The following is a 25,861-nucleotide window of genomic DNA, read 5'->3' on the forward strand; positions in this document are numbered from 1 at the left end:
GAAATAATAGATTAATATTGGATTTGTTGTAAGCAATCTGATACCACCACCACCACCCCTTTTTTTAAGGCACTGAAAATAAGTGCATTTAAGCTATTTGAAACCTTTTTGCCATCTCCTCAGTTTGCAACACCACAACGTCTTCTCTTCCTCTTTTGGCATTGCTCAAATCCTTAGCACTTAGAGACATATACAGCCTTTCAGTTGGGAATGAGAAAATGCCTTTCCAAATTTCCTCAGAGTTAGCCTCCAGCAGACACATTTGGCTTGAACATCTCTTCCTGCAAACCCCATAGCTCAATCAACACATAAGCCTTCCTGCGTGTAAGGCTGGGGTCTGAGACGCATTCTTTCCAACTTGGCGTGTGACAAACACTTTAAACTTTTGTTGAAGTGCTCCATTTCTACTATTCCATTTACATTAGCACCTGTTAAAGACGAACATAAATCTTGGTGATGCAAATCACTCAATTTAACAGTGATAATGAGGTGGGTCCTGGCTTTAAGGTGGTGATTTTAAGCTATAAGGAAAGAGCTGTACCATTTTCTAGAATGAAATTGTTTCCTCAGCTTGAGGCATTAAGAATGCAGCTGGCAATAATTAAAGATCTGCATGAACATAGGAGGGGGAATGACAGAAATTGAACGTGTAAGCCATAACCTAAAGTCCTGTAAGCCTTTGGGATCCCTGGCCCTCCTGCCCACAGGCCTATGTGCCCGCTCCTGAGGTGCGACCGCCATTTTGTTCTTCAGCAGCACCCTGGGGCTGGCCAGCCCTGGCCGTGGGCTGGGGGGAGGCTGGTGGTGGAGGCTCCAGAGGGGCTTCATGTGGCTGAGGTGTTCCTCAGGCCCTGTTTGCTGCTGCTGTCCACAAGCTAGAAATGCAGGAAATGTTCACTGGGTCCATCTTAGGCATTGGAATGGGCTGCCCAGGGAAGTGGCTGAAAAAGTTGCCAGACACCCTCCCCTCTGCCTCCCCCTGCTGCAGAGCACAGCTCAAACGCAGAGGAAGGATACTTAAGCTCTGCGAGGGAGATGCAGCCGAGGGAGTGATACTGAGATGAAGACTTCCCCTGCTGTCAATGAGAGCATTTCTGCCTCAACACAGGAAGCCACGTGAGGGAGACTGCTGAGTGACTCGGGTTCCTTTCTGAAGTAGCTGACGAGCAGCTGCCATGCTTCAGTAAATCATGTTTGATCTACTCCCTTATTAAAATTTGGGTCCAGGTGGTTAGCATAAAAGGATCTGTGTAGTTAGTATCTTCCTGAATTAATTTATTCTGGTAACATGGAATTGAAAAATTCTTGTTTTGATACACAGTCTATTTCTGTTCTGGACATTGAGGCTTTGGACAAAAGGATAAAGTACCTGACATACTGAGTAATGACCTGCTGTATTTAAGCAGATGTTTTGGGGCACTTTCTTTCATTCTGGAACATACTCAAGGTTTGCATTTGATAACAGGAGAGTTTTCAAGCAATCCTGAGTAGCATGATTCATAACAGAAGGATTTTGTCAACAGTGAGGTCAAACCTTCTTTTTAGAAGAGGGAATTATTACTGGTTTATCACTTAAGCTAAAGGACTGGCATGACCCGAATGGATGAAATTGGACCTGTGTACTTGTGCACAAGTATGAGAAGTGTGTAAATTGAGGCTGTGGCTGCATTTTGTGATTATATCCCAATGGTAACAGTAGGATGGCTGTTGCAGAGAATGTACAAATTTTGCAACAGTCTTAACTGAACAAAAAAAATAAAAAAATAAAAAAAAATATAAAAAAATAAAAACAGGCATATGTTATTTTGGAATACTATCTGACCCAGTTTAGGACTTTTCATTTGGCAGTGTATTGTAGTAAATTAAATTAAGTGGGATGCTGAATCAAAGCCAAATATTAAGGCAGACTGTTGGCTGAGGGTTTGTGCAAGAGACTTCGTTCCAGTTTGTCTTCACAAAACGTATGACTAAGCCATTTTAGTCTGGGGGTTAGCTGGACTGCTTGTATCATTCTTAAGATTTATGTAAATATGGTACAGGCAAATTTTATACAAAATACTCAATATCACCTTTCTTACGTACTCCGTACTTCCTGTCTTATGCTGAAATACATTCATATTCATTTTCTTTGGGGAATAAATTGAGCATGAATGTCATGCTGCCATCAAAGTGTTGTTTATGTTGACTTAATAATTAGCCAGAGAAGACAATAGTTCTGATCCAACCCCAAAACAGAGCCTTGTAAGGAGAGCAGTCTGCAACCAGTCAAGTGATAAAAGCAGTTCAGCGGTGAAAGCCAATAGCCTCCCAGAGCTGTTTCAGGTGATTGGATCGAACAGAAGACTGCAAGCTGTGAAGTAAAACAGGGACTGGATGTGCATCCCCTTTCCCAGCTCCCTGCTAGGCGAGTAACCCCTGCTTGATTTTCAGGTTCGAGGGAAAGCAAGGCTGTTGTTCTGTTAAAGCTGCCTGTCTAGGCCATGCCTGGCCCACAGGCCTCCGTGCTCTGGGGGAAACCTCATTATGACTTCCCTAGCTGTTCTCATAAGCTTAGAACCCACCTTAAAATGAGAGACCTTGTGCAGGTTAAGCTGTATGAAGATATCTACAGTAATATTACATGATTTTAAGAACCCAGTTTTTGCTTCTGGACTGAAAGAAATGAAATTGAGTGGTAGAGTGAGTTATTCTCTAAATACACAAGCAAATCTAGACATTTTTCTTTTGACCTGAGTAGGACAAAAGATATGTAAGGACAGTATAGGATTTGGAGAAAAAAAAAAAAAAGGTTCCTTGTACTACATTGTGGAATCTTTTTGCACATTTATTGTCTGATCTTGTTAAGTTTGGAGAGAGAGTGCAAAGGCAGCTCCTGTTTCAGGTAATTTTAAGTTGCTCTCCCCATGCCATGTTAACAGCAACATTTCACATATTGAAGTACTACTGTGGAATTTTGTTAGTCCGGTTCTTGTATTATTTAGTACTCAGTCCTATAAAAATTTACAATAGTGTTATTTGGTACTGCTAGCTTAAGTACAAATTCTTCTAATATACTGTGAAAAATGATGCATGGTAAATAACCCCATTCCAAGAAAGAAGGGCACACACAAAGCACAAACATGTCATGGTAAGAATACCACACAGGGCAGCAAAAAGCTGCAGCTGATGGGCATTTGGTAACCACATAATTTGGCTCAACAAATTCTATGGTGTACCACTTCCTTTGTTGATAGACCCATAATTTTCAGAGGAGTCTGTTCTTTATGAACTGCTTCAAAAGCTGGACTAAGAATATGTATTTTTCTTTTCTTTTTAAAGAAAAAGAATTTCACCTAACGTTTTGTAGAGCAGAAGAATTAAGTGGGTATGTTTCATATTTATGAACTACTTTACAGCAACTAAACAAATTCTCTATACTATTAGAAATATATACTATTAAAAAGAGCCACCTAGTCAAGTCATATATAACTTAGGGTAATGTACCCTTTACTAGTTGTCAGCTGCAGTCTGAGTTGGATTGAAAAAATTTTCCCTAAGGCATGACTTAGTGAAAAATAAAATTGTGCCTTTCCTAGATTAGATGAAAAGTGTTTGCTGTGTAGGATGGAAAGATCGCACCAAAAGACTCTTTTCCTGTGTGCTCTGTGATGTCCTCCACTGTGGTTCGTCCAAAATATTCAGAAGTTTTAGATTCATTCATGGATATTAAGCTTTTTTATAGAGCTATAATTAAATCTATAAATGTGCAAATGGTGCACTAAGCCTGCAGTGCACTAATTTTAATTTGGCAGGGAATAAAAATAAGATCCTCTTTTCTGAAATGCTAAGCACGCCCCAACTTTTATAAATAGGTTCAGAGCAGCAAAGCCTATCACAAGAAATCCTTTACATTTTCTAACCAATAAAATGTATAGGGAAGCAAAGTGATTGTAATTCATTCTTTATTATGTATTTTTATTAATAAGTATTGTTACTTAGGGCATGCATAATAACTGCAATAAGTTTGTTTATCACAGTATTACAATGGCAACTCTCTCTGAAACGTGGAATTTTTGCACTGTGAACTGCGTTTACTGCTACTGCAGTCTTGTTTGAGATAAAAATCAGTTCTCCTCTGTAAGTCAGGTTCATAAAGCAATCCACCTTCAAAAAGAGCTCAAGAAGATTTTGGCACAAACTGCATTCTTAGCTATAAGTTATGTTACACCAAGAGATGTCACTAGCAAACACAATAGCAAATTTTAGCTGCTGTCTGAATGATACCTGGAAAAGGAATAAAGGAATTCATCATCCAGCAATTATTTAGAAGCCAGACAGTAACTGTGAGTAACAGAAATGTAATTATTGTTTCTAACCTTATTTGTTATTTTTACGGGAAAAAAAAGATATAATAATAGCTCCTTTTCCTAAACAGAATCAGTCATGCTTATAATAAAAGGGTTTCATTTAAAACCAGAAGTACACTGGAATGCCAATGCATGAAAGGAAGACAGTCAATTGTCTGGGTCAGGCCGTGCCAGACTGGTTTGTGGCTGCCAGTCTTTGTTCACCCCCATTCTGCCCATTTAATGGGGGTGAGCGCCATAGGAACGGAGTGGAGCATGTGCTCAAGCCTCAACTATTCCTGTTTCAGCTAAAACACCAAACTTCTCACCAAAGCAGATAAAAGGGGACACTGGAGTTTGTCTGCCAACGCTGTTGTTAGCAGTGGAATACATAGCGTGAAGCAGCTATAGCTGCAGCAGTTCCTCCTGGGAGCTCACGAATGGAGATTCTGCCTCTCAGGACGCCGTACCCACGGCAGGTGCAGTACAGCATGCAGGAGGTACAGCCTCTGCGTTTTCCACAAGGTGACAGTTTCATGACAGTTTCACCCTTGCTTTGGAACTGCACTGAAATTCAGACCCACAACTGCCAGTCTGACATCTAATCAACTACACAAATCTAATCTAGCGTTTAAGTGCATCATAATATGATGTATAAATCTGAGAGCATACGTGCATATTCGCTCTGGATGAAAAGACAATTTTGTACTACTAACTTAGAATTATTTCTAACTGGGTGTAGTAAGTTTCTAGTCTTGCAAAATGCACAGTGGGGTTAACTAACACTTGGCATCCTGCACCTTCCAAAATTTAAGTCAAAATTATTTATGGAAGTTACTGAAGTATGAATCCTTAAGGATGAAAATTTATGCAGAGAGCTCATACAGAAGTGGCACAGTAATATGGGCATTCTGCACTGCTCTGACTGGGCTGACTTAAAGATATTTCAAGTTTTCTGGCAAGGTTAATCCTTCTTCTTGGCAGATTCTCAATTCCTCAGCACCTTGTGTGCAGGGGACTCCTCTCCAACAGGGACTTTCTTATTTATAGTATGTAGTTCAAAGAACACAAGGAACACTTATTTTCACAAGACAGAGATAAATTTATATAGGGACAAAAATGCATTTCCATTATAGCCTTACATTTCAACAGTGCATGACTATTAACATAAATATAAGTCTTTGAACAAAAAGTACAGTAGCATATCACTGGAGTGTCAAAACCCCTTCCCCAGCTTCAGAACCAGGACTTGAACATCAGAATACGGACAGACATCACCAACCAGTGCTGCATTTGAAACAGCAGACTCTGGTGAAAGAACTCCCGGTGCGAATCCCTTCATACAGTTAATTCCCTGAATTTTTTAATCCTTCTACCAACAGCACCCTTCCCCTCCAAAATACAGTGTTATTTGCAACAGTAATTGCACACAAAGTTCTCAATCAGTTAAAAGCCTTCTGTAACTTAGGAGTGTTATTATTCATGCTCTTAACGCCTTGCACATGCAGCAGAAAATGAATGCCACAATGGGGTCACATCAAGTAAAAATCATTTTGGAAAAGTATTTTTCATTGCAAAACATGTCAGTTCTTGTAAACAACAGAGTGCAACTTCATTTGTGCATTCAATCTCATACTAAGCAGAGACAAGAGGCAATAGAAACTGGCAGATGACAGAAGACAAGGAAGTTTAAATCCCATGCCTGACAGCTTGAAAAACAAAGAAGACAGCATCACAGCATAATTATTTTGGCTAGAAAGGACCTCAGGAGGTTACCTAGACCAATCTTCTCCTCAAAGCAGGGTTAACACTGGGTTGAAACCAGCCAAAATATGTTTCAACAAAAATGGACCTTCCTTCTTTAAGCATTTAAACGGAGATCAGCAGCTAATGTGCACCCAGTACAGTGAACTCTTAAACTATGTGCATATTGAACAAGAAAAACTGAGCAACTGGGTAACTAAAATATATACACACAATGTACATGTTTAACCATTTCTTGTAGTCATGTAACTTGAGAAAAAAAACTTTTCATATTAAACCATAGTTGTTTTATGGGAGTGACTTCTAACAAGCATATAGTTCTTGTAAACACAGGCTGCATTGGTTGCAGTGCAAAAATCCTGAACTGTGAACAGACATTGTATTTTCAGCTAGTACTGTGGTAAAACCATATAATCCTCAGAAGCAAGAAACAGTGCAACAATTCATACATCACTCTTTAATTTTTAATTTAGTAATTATTGAATGGTTTCAGAGCAGGCACTACATTATTGCAAACACAATCAAATCCTTAACATAATGTTGAAAAATAACCTCTTCACCTCAGTGTACACACACGCATATACACACACACATAATTTAAAAAAATCTGTACATAAGTTATTTTTCAGAAAGCAACTCAAAGAATTGTACCACACAGAATTAGTTTCTGTACTCTGACACACCACAAATTATAATCCATTTTTTGATGATAGGCTTTAAGGACACAAAACACCATGCAATACTATTTAGTAGAAAATAAACTAAACAGTAAATAAATTTATCTAGTTCGTGCTAAGAGAAAACACATTTTTTTTTAAATAAAACAAATGCTAATTTATGAGAAATCAAAAATATTTATTGTCCTTGAGCTTGAAAAGGAACCAGTTATCTGTGGCTCCTTAAGCTTATCCCCTTAGTAGGTGAGAGTGAGGAGGTGTATGACTATAAAAACCAGGATTCTTCTTATTACTGGCTGCAAAGACGGTTCAGGAAAGGAGTATCCTTGTTGAGTCTGAGTCTGAGAGTCCATCTTCTTGATTAGTGGCCTCGTAATCACCCGCGTTCTCAGCTAATTCAGTGTCTTGATCATCATTACTCTCTGCACTGTAGTCAACTTCTTCAAGGAAGCGAGGCTCATCTTCATCCAAAACATACGTAGTAGGGCTGAAATGAACAAGAGGTTGTTAAAAGCTTTACCTCGAACACAACATTCAGGCCATGCCCCATCCCTATCCCAACATGCAGTAATCTACAACATGACCTCAGGGTAGCAGCGGTTTACCCAAAACTGATTTTTTAATTGCACGTGAAACAACTGAGAGCCAAAAACACATTTGTAGGACCCTGAACTAATTGGTAGATCATACATAACTCGTTATCCAAATGTGCCATGACAAATCAACTATATGTTACAGAATTACACTAATTGCCTGTGCAAACGTTATACAATTATAGCATTACCATAAGTTGTTACAGGACTCAAATGCACAAACAGTATCTGCTATTAAAAAAAAAAATAAAACATACCACAGTCGGAGAATTTGGGTGGGAAACCTGCGTATTTTACTGAATACTTTTTACTGGAAAGCATTATGAGCAATTATACTGCACATACTGCAGATGACAAATCGAGGCAAGTGTTTCTGGCCTACAACTAAAATTAAGTTGCCATTTGAGTCATAAGATTTATATCTGGTCCTCACATTGTCACGGTCCACAAAATGATCCATGCTTGTAACTAATAGCCTCCAAGAATAAGAGAAGTAATACTTTGAGAGTGAAAAAGAGAAAGGTTAATAAGTAACTTTCTGATCATCTCACCTTCCTAAGACAGATGAAAACAAAAGTAAAACCAAATAAACAAACAAAAAAATTAAAAAAGTATGTGTGTTTTCCAGACCAAGTTTTACTACTCTCCCTTGGCACATAAAAAGCTATCTGCTTAAAACCACTCAGTATTGCTAAATATTTCATAAGTTGTTTTATATTCAGATGAAGTCCTAAGAAGGTTTTGTAATGCATTTTACCTAATAATCAACTTACGCAGAACTCAGCCAAAAGAGCATTCTCATAAGAAAAGGCATCAGGTACTTGTATAAATGTTTGCATATTAATTTTGATGAATTTTGTCTTAAGGCACACAGTTTATTGTGGCTGTGGCTTCAAAATTAAAAGGATTAGTCATTCCTTCTTTCTAGTTCTGTTAAGAGCTTAAGTGGATCACCTGAATCTGTAACGCAATCCCTATTCATTGTAAATAAACTTCACACTGTTTTCTTCTACCTATAATACCAATAACATGCTACACTAACATTTTCTGAAGTTGGCAATTAATTCATATTTTGGGAGAACAACAAATAGACAAACTCCTATTCCCAGTTTAGGAAAAAAAAAAGACGTAAGACCTAAAATAGTAATAAAACAAACAATCAAAAATTCAATTCAGTTGGAGCCTCTGGATTTACATTTAAAACAATCTGTACCATAGTTCAGTAAACAAGCTATTCGGTGCAAAAGGGAGTACTCCACCAAACTAAATACTTGCAAAGGTTATTTAAATTGTAAATAGGGCAACAACCCGCTATGTTGGTTAAAGAACTGGTGCCAGCTCTTTGAACAAAATTATTTCCATTTTGGAGAGAGACCATGTGAGGAAAACAACCAGTATCTTCACTGAGCTGCCTCTTCATTTCACAGGTGGGCAAACCACTGTACTGTAAGTAAAGATACACACTTCATTTGAAGAACCTGCTGTAGCCCCAGGAAATGTATACAGTTTTTTTGAGCTTTCATTTTGTGACGCTTTATGCCCTCGGCAGTTACTGCCTGCCAAGATTTTCCTTTAAGGGAAGAAAAAAAAATTAAAAAAAAAAAGCCAAAATGTTTCCTTTATTTCAATGAGATAGCACCAAATATATCATATTCCAAAAAATGCACAGTTTTTTGTTTTTGTTTTTTTTTTTTAGGTCCTGCTTCTAACCACTTAACACAGGTATTGATTTGCTGGGTTTCACATGCAAGGAATCCACACTGCAATTGCAGGATAGATTGTGTAATTCAATTCACAGGAAATGGACCCATTAAATCTGAATGTAGGCCCTATCTAACTAATAATTCTGAATACTGAAACAAAAAACTACAATGGGTTGTGTCAATGACAAATACTTTATTAGCCATTGACAGTGAGATATTAATGCATTACAGTAGGCACTCAGAAAAATTCACATAAGTGAGGTATTATATAGGCTAGTAAAGCTCTCTGAAAAACTTTTACCACTTTTTTTTTTTTTTAAGTCAATTTCATTGTTTGGAAATTAAGCTTCAATATTTAATCCAGTACAAAAATAAATAAGTAAATAAAGCAACCAACAAGCCTATTTTAAAAAGTAGCAAACAACGAAGCTTATTTTAAAGGGAACACACTGAACTGGACAAACTAGCAAACCACAAAGTTTACCATGTAGAAATGCCTTGTCAGTTCATAGAATATGTCCTGCTTTACACTGTGTTGCAAAACAATCCATCTGTACTGTTATTTGTCTGTACACAGTACACATCTGTACTGTGTTATTTGTTATGTTTATAAAAATTTATTTCATATAATCACATATGTATGCACACTTCTGGCTTTTAGAAATTCAGCCAGTGTGCAAAGTCTTAACGTTGTTATGTCTGATATATGACAGTTTAGATGTTTGCTCTGGCATGTATACATGCAAAATTCTTGAGGATGCTTTTAGTTGCCATTTCCGGTATAATAAAATCAACATTATAAATTTCATTATTCAAGAAAAGTACCAGTACAACAGATAAACTGATCTCACTCTCAAAACTGCATAGACTTTTAATGTAGAAACTGGCTCCAAAATCTGCCTCATAAGCTTCCTACTGCCCTCCAAAACACAATGTGCCACCACTTCTCAATCATTAATTATTGAAAACAAAAGTTAGGATTAAATATATTGAGATGACTTTTCCCATTTTCCCTTTCTTGAGTCTTTGTTCCTCACAAAATGGTATGCCAGAATGTTTTACATCCAAAGGAAAAACCTGTTGCATACCGCTCACATACATTTGCTTTGCCATGGCTTGTCTTCTTCTAACGTATCAGATGCTAACCTTGGATATTCAACTTTCCATCAGTCTTTATTCTACAGGTTAGTGTGAACCTGCAAACTATAGTTACTGCTTCACTGCTTTACTGAGGCTTGGCTACAAGAAATGTAGACATCCAAACACCTGAAAAAATTTCTTGCTGTTTAATCAAATCCTTCGTTTGCCTCCCCACCGCTCCCCACCCTCAGCATATCTTGTGACAATATACTTTTAGCTGCCATCATGCTGATTCGGTGGGTTTTAATTTCCTAACTTTTCCCTTGGGCTGTTTCTAATTAACTTGCTCAATAATCCCTCTTCCTCTACCCCTATGCCTCCTGCATTTGCTTTTAAAAGGAAACCATTATTTTTCTCAAGTTAACAGAGATTGTTTATCATACAGCCACAGTTTGTAGCCTAATGGATGTTATAATCGGTGTATCTTCTGTGAACTTTTGCAGAGATTTTACTTGAATAACATTTTACGGGTAAAAAGAATAATTCCTAAATGTCAAGTAATATACCTGATATAATTTTTTGGTCCTCATATTTATGAAGAACTTCAATAATATTCCTTTAATATAAAAAAGTGCATTTTCTACATCACCTGCCATCAAACGCACTGAATTTAGGTATGAACACAGAAACTTACTAAAACATTTATTTTTAACAACAATGCCTATGTTTTTTCTTATTTAAATTAATGCTCCAAACATAAATAAACAAAAATAAACCCATTTGCTAACATGATGTATTTTTTCAAGCTAAAATTTTATTTGTCCCTCAAAGACATACTTGGATTTTTCATTATCCATATGACTCAATTACAGAGAAATTAATCCACAAGCCAGACACAAACACAACCAATTTCAGGCCCATGGAGATAAGCAATTTTCTGAGACTACAGGGGAAGCGCACACATTTAAAAACTTCTGAAGAAAAAATATAAGAAATGTTCTCTGTTGAGCAGTGTAAAGTTGCTGCTGCCTGGGGATTTTGGAAAGGAAGGAGAGAAAAATCTAAGAACTAACAATTTCTTTTAAAATTGCAATACCAGGGGAGGGAAAATTTTTAAGGAACAAAAGAGTCAGGATGTACCACAAAGGAATCATTTATCCATTCCTGTTCCTTGATTTCCCTTTAGGGTCCACATTGTTTTATAGGAATAAGCAAAGCTGCAACAGGAATGCTGTGCCCTTAAGGAGCTCTTCACCTGTGTGCTGTTCCCAAATCAGTACGGATAGTTTGTGAAGAGAATTTCCAATACTAAAGAGAACAATTACATGTCCAACTCCTTTCTCAACCACGAGTAGCTGTGTATCCAAATCCCATTTAAGTTTTATTTTTCAATATCCCCACTTACAGCATTCCATTATTTCCCTCCACAGTTTAACAAAAAGTAATCTCAACACTTTCTGTGTGGTATCACCCTGAAATACATCTTGTAAAACTCAAAACTGGATTAAATTGGGTGGATTCCACAACTGTTGACTTTAGTACTTTACACCCTAATATTTGGATCACATTACCAAGAATGGAAGAGAAGCGTGAAAAGTGGATCACAGACACACAGAATGGGTGAGGTTGGTGGGGACCTCCAGAGCCCACCTGGCCCAACCCCTGCCCAAGCAGGGCCACCCAGGGCCATGTCCAGGCGGCTTTTGCAGCTCTCCAAGGAGGAGACTGCGCTGCTGATGTGGGCAGCCTGTGCCTGTGTTATAGCCGGTGCCCGGTGCCTCTTGTCCTGGTGCTGGGCACCACTGAGGAGCCTGGCTAAGCCATCCTCTTTGCACCCTCCTCCCTTCAGGTATTTTGTACACATTGATGAGATCCCCCGAGCCTTCTGAAGACAGCTCTCAGGAGAGGAGAGCACCTCAATAGGAGAGGTGCTCCAGTCTCTTTGTTGTCCTTGTGACCCCATATATCTTTTCAAAAAATATATATCTTTTCAAAGATAATATTAATATTGAAATAATATTAATATTGAAAAGATATATCTTTTCAATTTATCCATGTCTCTCTTACACCATCGTTCTGTCTGAGCAAAGCTTATGAGTTATTAAGATGAAGGGAAACAAAATAGCTCAAATTCAGTTCCCTCCTGGCAGCCCACAAAGAGACCCTTTGCAAGAGGATCTCTGTCAGATATTCTCTTGCATGTGCCCCTACCGCTCTGATATATTTTCTCAAATATGACACGGTAAGTGCAGGAAATGGATTTCACAGATGTGTTTTTTTTTCTTCCCCATAGCTCGTATTGGCAGTCTGCTTTTCTACCATTTCCTAGATAGCCAAAAGCATTCCCAAAAGATGCTGTCTGCTTCTCTGCTGTAATTAAATCAAATTAACAAACAAAAATACAACATGTTCTAGAACACACCAATGAGTGTCAAAACAATTAATGAAAGGACTAGAAAAAAAGGTCAAGTTACTGAGCAAGAGATAATTCCAGTAAGTCCTAGCAGTTATGACTGCAGTCATGTGTTTTTGTTTCATTGCATGCAGACCCTATCAAACCTGTCAGCATAACAACTATAATTCTTACTACAAGATCAGTATTACAGTCTAATCTTTTCCATTTGGAAATGGATGGAAACACTGGCAAACTGGTCTGAAATAATTAAAGAAAAATAAAGTGTTTAATTCATCACTTAAAATGTTAAAGTGCACTGCCAGAGGGGAAATAAATCTTCTGACTGCTTTATTTTTCTTAAGTCAAATATGTGTCAGACATGGTTCAAAATGAACTCATGGAAACTGAGCCTACATGTAATGAAATATCAGAGGTAAATTTTAAAATATTAGCATTTATTTGGCCATTGTAAAAACAACTAGTAAAACCAAGGAGAGCTTGAGAAACCCTCAAAATCATTTGCAAATAAAACTGATGCTTCTGTGTTTACATTTTGACGTTTAAGCTTGGCTGTTTTTCCTTTCAAGCATTAAAATTGTATTGTTTTTTGTTTTTGCAGTAACACCAGTAACATTCAATATATAAAGCAAGTAACTATGATCTTTTTCACTGCTTTACTCTAACGAGGACATTAGAGCTGTAAAAAACTATTTACTTTTATACTACTTATTCATATTTTTTTTACCTGGATTTTCTGTAAATAGTTTTCCTCAGTCATCACTAACAGTAAGTAATGAGCTGTGAATCACGTAAGCACAAAGAAATCATAAGTAGAATTTTTACTATAATAGAATAAGAATGGAAGTCTGGGCATATGAAGCAAGGAACTGTGTATGACTGACTATCTTCTGGTCCACGATTGCTTCTGAAGAGGCATAGAAACTAGCTTTATAAATTTAACTCAGTAGAGACTCAGTGTAGTTCCAGTGCTCAAGCGAATAAATTAATTAAGCCCAATAAATCAGCTGATAGAGGTTTTTAATATCTTGTCTAGAACAGCTCACAAACACAAAAACTTCACCACTCAGAACACATCAAAGGGCAAATGGCCCACATTTCCCAGATTTGGCATAAAGATTTCAAGAGATGTTAATAAAAATCACTTGTCTAATAGACCTAGAAATAGAACAACATTACAGAAAAATCTTTGTGCCTTGACAAGGGCAGGGACTTCTGACCCAAGGCAAAGTAGCCAGCTCCTTACTGTGGAGGGGAAAAAGAAAACTGTACCAGGCAAAGCTTTCGTCAAAACAGCAGTAAGGTGTCCTATAGCACAGCAGCCCTCTGTGCTTCAGGTGTAAGAGTACCTGGCAAAAACACCACAAGGTCACTGATGTTCCAGTATTGTCAGACTGATTAAGTGGGAAAAGGAGAGCTCAAGACTCTGCTGAGTCTCATTATGAGGTGTCACTGGGAGCTGGTATTCATTGTACCTATGGCAATTAGGTAGAGCCTTCTAGACAGACCTTTTGGAGCACACACCTGCCCACCCACGATGACAAAAAAAAGTTATGATTAAGAAATTTACAAGAATAACACCTTGAGGCAATGGCCAGTGTTCTTTTTCACTGTACAACAGAAATGCAAAACTGCCTTGAAAACTACTTCACCAGTTGCTTTAAAAAAAAAAAAAAAAAAAGCTTGAAGAGAAGTGAAAGTTATGAAAGACCTGTGGAAAATCTGTTCTGAACCACACTTTTCTTCAGCACTTAAAAATCTAAATGTTCCTCACTCAGGAGAAGGGGCTCCCACTTGCGACAATCCAATTTTATTTTTGAGGAGTTGCTATCTGATCACTACCAATCTACCAAGCCCTCAAGCAATCCCTGAGACAAAATTAAAAAAAAAAAAAAAAAAGACGATTTTGTTACAATTTATTTTAAACTAAATCTAGACCAGAAGAACATGGTATCTCCATGGTCTCACGAAAAAGCTGAACTTTAACTACACCCTGTTTCACAAAGTGTTTCAGTTCTAAATATGAGTACCTGCAAGTATATAACTATAGAGACTTCCTCTGTGAGTATCATCACTGATAAACAGTACAGGTTTTTGAACTTTCTGCTGAAATACGTAGTGAGTGCTGCAGAAGATTGGAAACTTGGACTTCATGCTAATCCCCTTAGCAAAGGATGAGAGAAGATGATGTGCAAACATACATAATAAGGTACTTTTATAGCTAATAGTGGTGGAGGTACTGTGAACAGAATTATATCATCTTCCTTATACAAAAACCATGTATTTACATGGCTTCTATAGCACAAAGCACAGATATCAAAAAAAAAAAAGAAAAAAAGAAATTTCCTAATACCGTGGGGTTTGTTTATCTCAGAAGAGTACCAGAATTATAATTACAAAAAAAACAGTCATTTTTTCTAGATTTACTAAATGAACGTTTTTGCCAGTTTAGCTGTTACATACTTAAATATTTTTCACTGGTTTTAATTAGAGATAATTGCTTAGGTAACATTGATGAAGCAAATCTGTTTGATGATGCATCAGCAAATTCAGGAAAATCAGTGGCTGAATATAAGGCTGCTGTAGTTACACAAAGTTTAGGAAAATTCACATTTGAAAGAAACAGTGTGATATTAGGTTGATGTTCTAGTAACACCACAGACAGCCATACAATTTAAACTTTTCTCTGAAAAAGATTTCCTGTCAAGTGTCCAATTCCACTCCCATTTTTTAAGTAAAAAGCATTTCTGCTGAATTCAGTCAAGTAAGTCTGTACATGAAAAGTAACTTGATAGTTATAATTGTTAAGAAAGTGTCCAAACACAAAGTCAGCTACAAATAAACAACGTATTTCATTCTTGATGTTATGGTTTCAAGATACATTCTTGGAAACCACACATTTGATTTTTTTCAGCACAGATTCTTACGCAGGCATATGCTATTGGTAAATGACCACTCAGAGAGTAAGGTACTTAATTTCTCAGTTCACGCTACACAGTTTCCTGTTAGTGTCATTAACATGAATCAACATTTAATAGGTTAAAAAAACAAAGCCATCACACACTAGAAAAATCTAAAGTGTTGTTAACGGATTTCTCCAATAAAGCTTAACTCTTTTTATGTTAATGTTCTTTACCTGATAGAAGTTTTAACTCTAACATGCACAGAATCTGATCTTTTTTCCACTGCCTTCATTTCTTTCCTGCAGTAGCAGTTGGCTATTGCCATTCACTGTCTGTAGCTGTGTAATACCTAAAGGTCATGACTGGGGAAAATTTTGTTTTTAAAATGATTTCTAAATAAAAGCTCACTTTTAAAACGTTCAATGAAGTTCTTAAATGATCTCTCCCCAATATAAAGTTTTGTCTAACAGCACAATTACTTTTGGATTTTCATGACGTGGTCCACTGGAATGGAGCCTGAACCTTTGTGGGTTTTGGATGTTTTGGGTTTTGTTGTTTTTTAAGTTCCTTAGTACCAGTTATCTTTCTTACACAAAAGGATTATAAACAGTTCTGTGTACAGCCTCGTCAACTTTCTTATAAGCATCATGTTATTTTTCAACTCTGCTCACATGTGCCAACCTACACTGCATTTGTTCAGTAGCGAGTCTTTTATTAGTGCTTTCAGAAAATCCAGAATAAAGCAGCCCTCATAATCCTTGTTCTCACCAACAAAATATAAATCATGTCAGGGGCAGCTTTTCCCCTGCTCCAGTGTAGTCTTTACATGCAATTAATTTTGGTACACAATAGCTTTGTTTGTTTGTTTGTTTTTAAGAGCTAACTTGATTAAAGCAGTATTTTAGCTTAGAAAGAAGTTTGAACTGTGTATCCGTAACCATATCTTTCTCTTCAGGATTTGCTTTATTTCTTAGCATCAAAACAAGCCACCTTCCTGCTTTCTCTTTTTTTTCATCTAACATTGCTCAAGTATTCTATCAAACAGAAAGCAGTAACAACCTTTTACTGACTGGAGGCACTTTCACACCCTGTCATGAACAATGCACTTTAAAAGTACAAGATGGAAGAACTGTAAATCCAAAGGATTATACTTATGCTTGTACATACTCTCAAAGAAAGTTATCAATATATGTGCAGACTAACTTTGGCAAACCTATTGCAGAATTAGGACCATAGCAATCAGCTTTACTGTGAAACTTAGCCTCACTGAAACCGGAAAATCTCAACAAATGATTGTGCTGATTGAATTGCATTTCTGAACTTTCAGAAACGCAATTCAAAGAAAACACTAATTCTGCTCTTACCTTACGGTAACATCTAGCACAAGCATTTAATCCAGACAATAGTTCTCTAATTCTTCAACGCAATCACACCTAACTTGTTCTACTGTTTGAGGATCAATTAAAAGCAGAATGGTGAAAGCATAACCAAATTGTTTTTTCCTATTCTGATGCTTACGTGTTTCGGATGTTTCTTTAGCTCTCTGCCGGAAACTATGGGGACTGACTCATGTATGACATTTCTCATTTCAACAGGTGTTAAGGTCAGTCCGCCCTGAATAACGTTAATGAACTGCAAAAACCAGCCCATGTTTTTTTTTTTTTCTAAAACACAGACAGTACCTATCTGTGAACTAACACTCTAACTTTTTATAGAGAGATAAAGTTACATAAAGATTCATCATCTGAGGCACCGGTTGATGTAAAGTTATGTGGAAATCTGGGGCTGTTCTCCAATGCCACCCCGATAATCAGTCACTCACAAATACATCTTTGTTCAAAATACCACAATTTGATGCTTAGTATTTCAAAGAGATGCATCTATACTGAAGCTTGGTTCTAATAAAACTGACAATGATACAACACTTCTGGATGAGAAAATATTATATGGTTTCCTTAACATATACTAGGTGCAAATAAAAAACAAACTGTTCTTGAAAGTTTGCACTCAAGGCTGTAATGTAAGAAAGGCTCCAAGTGATAAAGAGCACCTCTCCTTGTTGTGTCTGACCATTCAGTCAGAAACTTGTCATCAGTGCCCTCCAGGAACCTCCCAGATTGCTTACGATCTTCTGTGTTGTTCCTCCATCAACATCAGGCATGTCTGAAGCCCCCCATGAGGAGCAGGGTCTGCAAATGTGAGGCTACTTCTAGCTGTCAGTAGAAGTCCTCCCCTACTTGCTGCCTGGTCAGGTGGGCTATAGCAGATACCCACTACAATGTCACCCACAGTGGTCTGCTCTTTAATCCTCACCCATAAACTCTCAGTTGGCTCCTCACCCTTGCCCAGGCAGAGCTCCATGCATCCAGGTGTCCTCTCACAAAAAGGACTTCCCCAACTTGCCTCCAGATACCTAGCTTTCCTGCACAACCTGTACCCCTCAGCTGCAGAACTGCACTTATGGGAGCTATCCCACCACATCTCCGCGATCCCAACAACATGACAGAATTGCAACCACACACAGACCTTTAATTCACTATTTTTATTCCCTGTGCTGTGTGCATTAGTATGCAGACACTGCAGAGAGGCACCCCCAGCATGATAATTTTCCAGAAATGCTCTGTGACTTCCCCCCCCATAATTATATAAAACAATGCTTGAAAAAAGAGATTCAAAGTTACTCTTCACTAATCCGTATCTATGCATATTAGACATATTTTAAGCATGGTACTTCCTGAAGTTACCCACAGCCTCTTCAGTGTATACCTCTGCATTCAGGCAATTCAGCTATGCCCACCCTTATTCTGGACTGAAGTCTGTCCATACCTTTCTTAAACTCCTATGGAGACCGTGCAGCTTTCCCAGTTGATCTATCTGAGAACTTCATTTTTGCTTGCCATACATATATATGTGAGTGTGTATCTATCTATCTATATATATATATACATAGCATAGACTGTAGGTAATATATATATCTTCTCCTTTCAAATTTAAGGCCATTACTTCTGATCCTGTCTTCTCTAGACAGAATAGATTCCTTGCATTTAGCTTTTTACGTTTGAAAAGCAGCTCTCATATTTCCTCCTCCTCCAGCTCTGAGTTTTCCCTTTTCATTTTGATAAAGGCCTTGTGAGGAAAATTATAATCAAAACAATTCATTTTACTTGCTGTAGTAAGACTTCCTGTATACTAAAGTTGGAACTCTATCTGGAATCCCGTCCTAGAAGCTTTGCAGTGTAGAACATTTCCCTTTGCTCCACATTTTAATATCATGGAGTCTATCTGAGGTGCACTATGGAATCTCTTCAAGCCTCAATACTGGAACTGAACATCACCCCTACCTTCCACAGGGTACCACAGATGTTCTCCCATATTTCTGCTAGTTCTGCACAGTCTACAGACAAATTCCTCATTAGTGTAGCTTCAGAAGTCTTAGGCACCTTATTATTTTAGTTCCACAAAAGCAAAAATAAGTTCTTTTTTTTTTTTTACCCCAACCTTCCCCAGCTGGAGATATAGCCAAGGCCACTGTAAAACTATTTTTGGCTTAAAGTATGCTAAGTGATAACATATTATATAGCACACAAATCTTATTCTTTTCCAAACTCATCTAATACTTTTCTTAAATTTGTAATTCTACATTATTTCATCTCCAACCATATTTTCAGAAAGAGATGTTTACACATTTGAAATAATTTGTTTCCTGTGTATCTCCAATTACCACATACATGTGGATACTAAGTGATTACGTGCATGGAAACATATAACAATACGTGTGTTTTTTCAACCCTATCTAAGGCTTTAACAGTTTGACAACATAATAAGCTAGCTACTGAACAGGTACAATGCACTTTGTGTCACAAACCTTATTTCATTTGTTTCAAATTCTTAAACTACTCTTATGTATCTGTACCAGAGGAAAACATATTTGGGAGAAAAATTTACAGTTCCTACAGTAATTTTCAACTTATATAGTTCAAGTCTGTCCAAATAAATTTTTAATACTGTGTTCAGTAATAAAATTAAAAAAAACTGCTCTGAGAAAGAGACAATTGAGACTTAGGGTTTCACTGCATATAATAACTCCCCGATGACATTAAAATTTATACTAGCAACAACAAATGTTAACATACAGTCTCATACAGTCTGACTTTATTACTACTTTCTTTAAAAGTTTGAAGCAATTGAATTAACAAGATAGTGTAAGAGTAATCTGAGTATATTGAAAAACTGAGTGTCACAACACATCAACATTCTTTCTGAAGAGTGAAATAACATTTTTCGAGAGAATCTTCACTTAACTTGAGAAATAAACTTTTTTACCTGAAAAAAAAAAAAAAGGAAATATAATAAATGTGTACTACCTTGTCACTTTACAGCTTGACTCAATCAACTCATTTTCAATATCCAGCAGACTAGAAGGTAGGTTGTATTCCAAAGGTGACGCCATTCTTTTTAAACGCAGTAAGCCAACACAGAACTTGGCTCCCATCTCCTCCAGTTCTCTTGTCCCTATCTGCAATCCCTAATTTAAAAATAAGATTTAAAAAATATAAAATAGGTACATGCAGATAAACCCACACATACTGCACAATTATTATTTACAACACATTTAAGAACTGCAGAGTAAATGCTTAGCACAAGTATCAGGAACAAAACAAAACAGACAATAACAACTTGAGTCTTCTAAGGGGAAACAGACATTTCTGGACACTTCTGCATTTCTTCAGAGCTTCCTATTTAACACGACTAGCACATCAATATTAGAAGAACTTTTACCCATTTACGTTGGAAGAGAGAGATTAGATACTATGTCCAAGTTTGTAAGTCTAAATTATTTATAAAAGTTGAGATAAAATTAAAAAAATTAATTTCAAATAAGAGTATCTCAAATACAAGATTTTTCAAACAAAAGTCCTTTCAAAATGAGTAAATTCACACTTCGACCATGATCAACTTCATTGATATATTCTAACACATAAATGAGAATTTAAAATAATGTTACTCCTTAACATAAACAAGTATCTCTTCCCCTCCTATGAGTTAGAGGTTACATGTTAATTCTGAAAGCATTTATTCACACATTTATTAAAAAAAAAAGACAAACATAGAATTGAAATACCAAAAGCCACAGTTTTCTAACTTGAATAAGATATTTTCTTCTGTGAAGAGGTAGAATTTATGTTATTCTCCAAGACCACATGTGACATGTCCCATCAGATTATAGACTTAGTGAGCAATGCTTTATGTAAGGACAGAACCTCTGACCTCAACTCTTTTACAAAAAGAGAACAGTATTACAGAGTCATCCTCAAAAATTACAGAATTGGCCATTACTGAACTATATATACAATAACATATTCAGTGTCACAACCTAACTCAATATTCCCTCTGCAACTTCTTATTCTCAGGAGAATATAAGGAAGAGTTTAGTTTGTTTCTTCTAAGCCTCTTAAAGAAATGGGTAGTTAAAAAGAAGCTTTGACAAAACAAGCAGGAAAGCAGACGAACCAGGAAACAGTGGCAAGCTCTCACCCAGGAGGAAAATGTATGAAGCAAAAAGAACAGAGAATCCTTTTTTTTTTTTTAACCTAAAAGCTAGAGCACAAGCTTTATATGTTGCCACACTGATGCTGTACTTTAAAATGCAAGGCTCAGAAGAATTGTATTGCTGTTTGCACATACTTCGCATACTTCTGTTTTGACTGTATGCAAACTTAAATGGAAAGCTTGAATTTATTTTTCTTGCAGTTTCTCTTTTCATCAGTAGTCTTCATAAACAAGGTGCCTTTTAGTAACAAGAAAACTAAAGCAATACCTACTATTCTATAAAAGTGTCATCCTCCTGTCAAATGGCACAGAAACCTGTTATCAGTGAACAAGAATTGGATACTAAGTATTATTGTTAATAATAATACTACTTACCTCTTTTATAGTGCTTTTGTGCTGTAGGTTTCAAAGCACTTTATTAATAAAGGAAGAATAATCCTCATTTTATTGATGGAGAAATGGAGGCAGAGAGGGCTGAAGCGATTTGCACAGTGTCTCACAGCATGTCACTGACCCCGCTGGGAACAGAAATCAGTTCTCCTCACTCCCAGTGCAGTACCTTATCCACAGAGGCCAAATTTTTGTTTTTGTTTTGTTATCTGTTTGCACATCTGTAACATTCGAAGACCCCAATCATAGCTGGGGCTCCACTACGCTAATCACAGGAAGACACAGTCCCTGCCCCAAAAAGATTAAAATAACATTAAGGACAAGAGGCAACAAGTATGCAGAAGAGGAAGGAGAAGTGTAACAGTAATCTCACTGTTACAAAGATTACTAAGGTGCACAACTGGATGTTCAGAAACTTTTCCGATCATTGTCTACATCTGTTGCTGAAGAAGATACAGTTAGTTGGCAGACTCCTTACAGGGAGTATCAGAGGAGTGGCTGTTTAAGTTGACAAGAGTATAGTATGAAATAAAGTGCAAAGACAATTGTTAGAAAGATAAATAGCGTGTGCATATTCCATGGCTGCTATTTTCAGCACAGCAGAAACAGTACATAACTAAAGAGAAATCTAAATGGATCAAATAGGAGATGGGTAACTGTGAACCAAGCAAGACTCTGAACATGCTATACTGAAGAGTCTATAGGCTTGAAGTAAAAGCCTAAGCTAAAGTCTAGGTTTGCTTTTATCTTTTCTTTGATCAGCAGAGAATGCAGTAACACATACTTGTCAAATATAAAACTTCTTAATCCACTCTTAATGATCCATCAGAAAATTCTCTTACACTCCATGAAACAAGGGACCCAAAGTCTGCTTCAAGACATTGTAATTGCACTGAAGAACTGAGATGAAGTTCACTTTTGCTGAAGCTTTGAATGTACTCCATTTCTTGATCTTCCAAATACCTTCAACTATTACTCTAATACCTTCAACTGTGGCCCAATTAAGTTTCTTATATGTTACAAACATTGCTGTTAAGCACAAGTTTAGCCATCTCAAGGTAGCTTTAAAAAAAAAAAAAAAAAAAAAAGATGCTTGGAATTTTGGCTGTTTGAAATTCTGAATTTTTTTCCTTTTTCCTTTATATTTTACACAATCATTATCCTATACAGCAGGCAGTAATATTTTTTACAGCTGATTGGTGTCTTCCTTACTAAGTATGGCATGTAAATGGCTTCATATTTCTTCTCAGCAATGGACTCTCCTACCCGAAAACAAAGACGTGTGACAGAAGGTGCAACAGGCTGCCACCTTAAGTTGAGACAAATCTTCCTGTAATATGTATTTAAATAGAAAAGTTGTACTAAGATTTGGAGAAAGTAGGGGTTACAAAGATGTGATCATTTTTGTGAATTCGAAGTGTAGAGATGGAATGATCATGGTAACTTTGTTTGTTGACCAAATCCTTGTTTTAGACTCTTGAAGTCTTCTTTTCTGTGCATTGTAAAATTTCCAAGCAACAAAGCCTTCTCAATTAACTTAAAAATTAAGTCATACTACCAAACTCATTAATCTCTGAGCAGGAAAGGAACAGATTTCCTAGTTAAATTACTGTTCAACATTTAGGTTTAGTAACAAAATTTTTGTTTTATCTGGAATCTTAACTATCCTTCATAGATTACTGAGCAACTTTTCACCTCATCTTTTTGGTTTTCGTATCTTGAATCACAGATTGATAAACCGTATTTGCAGCACTGATTTTCAATGTGTTACAAAAACAACACACAAGCAGTTCAAGTGAGTTTGCTTCCAGAGATAACTGGCCCAGCAATCCTAATTGCAAACTTCAGTTAAACAACTTCCTTCCTGTCTGTACGCAGTCTAGCATCACCACTGTCCGAGCAAAATTAAAAGTAATAAGAAGTGATGTCCAACTTTTTCAGAGAGTCATAATTTCTTTCAAAAAGAACAAAATTTTTTAGTAATCTTCTTTGTGCTTTGACAAAATTCAGTGATGACAGTAAGCCAGGAGAGTAGAAAAGTGCTTCAGACCTTTAAACAGCACACAGTCCCTCAGATCTGAACTGTCATGTCTTTTGGGGCGGCAAGCAGGAGAGAAGAGAATTTCAACAGCTTAACTCAGTTTTGTGTTTTGAAATAACATATGAAATATGAAAACAAATTTATATCACAAGTCCATTCATGGAGTTGCTGGCTTCACTTCCTCCATAGAAAAAAGGCCCAGTCTCTTCTCTCTTTGACAGTCTCCTTGCAGAAATGTTGCTCTTTCCTTTTTCTGTCTAGTAACTTTGGCCTTTGAGACAAATTTCATTAATTAACCTGAGCATTATCATAGTGAAGAAACAATGAAGGTTCTTCCTGTATGACAAAGAATGACTAAGACCTCATGAACTGTTTCATTCCAAACAAAATAAGTGACAGAACAGCAATTCAATCTCATTAACTTGTTTATAGCATGTAGGAGAATGCTTTTCCCTTTAGAGTAACTGATTTTTCCACAATTCAGCCATTTCTTCCTCCCTCACTGAAGGACTTTGCAATGTAAGCATCTCAAAAGTTTGTCCACAAAACATCTCTATTCACCTTTCAATAAGCACTTTCTGTAGGAGCACTGTGAAGGCCATGAATGTTGATGTTTATGAGAATATTCTGGAAGTTTCAAACTAGCTGGATAGGTTATTTTTTAAAACCCCATTATGTCAACATCTGAGGAACAAAGAAAATTGTAATGGAATATTCTGACAATAACAGGAATGCTTGTTGTTAATTGACAAAATTAATGCATTCATTCAGTAGTTACAAACCTACTAAAATTCCTGCTAAAATATCTTCCTGCTGTCTGAAAAGATAAGCATGGGTAAGTATACCTCATTACACCCTTTTTTCTCCTCCTCCTTCTTTGTCCCAGCCTTCTGGTTCTCATTTTGTCAAGCACCTTATCTGAGGCTTCTGGTCACATTTTCTTGAGGAGAAAAGAGTTTAGCCTTCTAAACTCCGTTTTGAAGCAGAGGAAGATGTGACTTCTCTGAACGTTCACTTTACAAACTTTCTTCAACTTTTAGCCACAATTAACCCAGTGATGGAAGCTGAAGATCTGATGTTAGGATTTTTACTTTTTTTTCCTTTTCTTCCTACAAAGGTTTTTCCTTATGATGTAAGTTTTCTACTAGTGAGGGGGGTCACTTTTTGTTTTAAAAAATCCATCCCTATTAATGGTTTGAAGGACACAACTTGAAAAAAAGCTTTAAGTCTAGAAATGAAACAGCTATGATGAGTTTACCTAAAGATACACACTTAATAGTGTTGTTAAGACAATATGAAAGTGTTTCGCTTCCTAAGTTTATTTCTCGATCTACAAAAATTCTGTACTAAATACTTTCTGAAGAACCAAGAACTGTCATGGCGAAGTCTAAAACTGCCACATGTGAAGGATTTTTTTTATTCTAGTATTGGCATTTATTACCACCCAATCTGAATAATCTACTGGAAAGAATAGTTCTCTGAATTTTTTAATTACATGCATTCATTTGTGCTATAAGCAATAATTAACAGTAAGCTTGTTAAAACAGCCCATAAGCATAGCATACAATGATGTGTTTTAAGTGACAGACAAAGACTGTTATGCAACTTGTAATATTGCAAATAATGTCATTTCACCAACTTTACAGTACAGAGATCTTAGAGCAGTTTTAGAAGTCTAAGGTAAGCAAGCAAGCAAGTGGGGTTATAGACCAGGATACCAATGCAAATGGTAGAAATTATAAAGCAAGAGCAGTTTTAACTGATACACTTTCTTACCTTGTATTTACCCTGGTCACATCCACATAATGTGCTTTCCATGGTGTAGCTCCTCTGTACTCCAATCTCTCTCCAGACAACAACTCGTGCTGTTGACTCCTTGGACTTTTCCACTACAAAGCTGCAGCTGCCCATACAGAATGCTGGTGCAGTTTGACTCAGGATCTTAGGGAGTGTCTGCAAGACAATAATCCGAAAGAGACGGTGATTCTTTATTCCACTTACAAAGGGAAGGGAAGGGAAAACATTAAATCACAAACTGTCATCAGAAAATCTGTCTGTAGTTTAAATTAATATCAGAGTAATAATTAAAAAGACTTTGCCAGCTGGACTTATTTAAGCCCAGGAGGCTCAAATGACAACAGGTTCGTAACGTCCTACTTGTTTAAATCCTATTTTTCAGATGCAGTTCCTAAAATGAAGTATTAGTCAAGTGTATAGGAATGAGGAATTCTCCAGGTGATCGCTATCTCCTTCTAATTCACCCAGATAACTTTGCTTAAATTAAGTGTCCTACACAACCCTTATAGTTAAGGAAGCATAATTCAGATATTGAACTGTTCCAACAATCCAACCTGCAGACCTAACAGACACAATTTTATTAATACATAAAATTCATCCATATTCTGCAAAGCACTAAGCACAC

General features: G+C 36.8%; 1 protein-coding gene across 11 annotated transcripts in view; it reads right to left on the reverse strand.

Annotated features, from left to right (window-relative positions):
• Positions 1–5,403: 5,403 nt before the first annotated feature.
• AGTPBP1 (ATP/GTP binding carboxypeptidase 1) overlaps positions 5,404–25,861 on the reverse strand; it is a 65,616-nt gene continuing 45,158 nt past the window's right edge. For 7 of the 11 annotated variants that reach the window (XM_068667582.1, XM_068667581.1, XM_068667584.1 and 4 more), the window contains 3 exons: positions 25,216–25,392; positions 19,823–19,983; positions 5,404–7,253 (listed from right to left, as the gene is read on the reverse strand). In XM_068667582.1, coding sequence (XP_068523683.1) covers positions 7,076–7,253; positions 19,823–19,983; positions 25,216–25,392 — 516 coding nt within the window. In that variant the 3' untranslated portion in view covers positions 5,404–7,075. Of the gene's footprint in view, positions 7,254–19,822; positions 19,984–20,007; positions 21,324–21,383; positions 21,687–25,215; positions 25,393–25,861 lie in introns of those variants that run through there. The other 4 variants (XR_011091368.1, XR_011091367.1, XM_068667590.1 and 1 more) reach the window with 4 other exon arrangements.

This window comes from Anas acuta, chromosome Z (genome assembly GCF_963932015.1).
Source record: "Anas acuta chromosome Z, bAnaAcu1.1, whole genome shotgun sequence".
NCBI classification, from domain to species: Eukaryota; Metazoa; Chordata; class Aves; order Anseriformes; family Anatidae; genus Anas; species Anas acuta.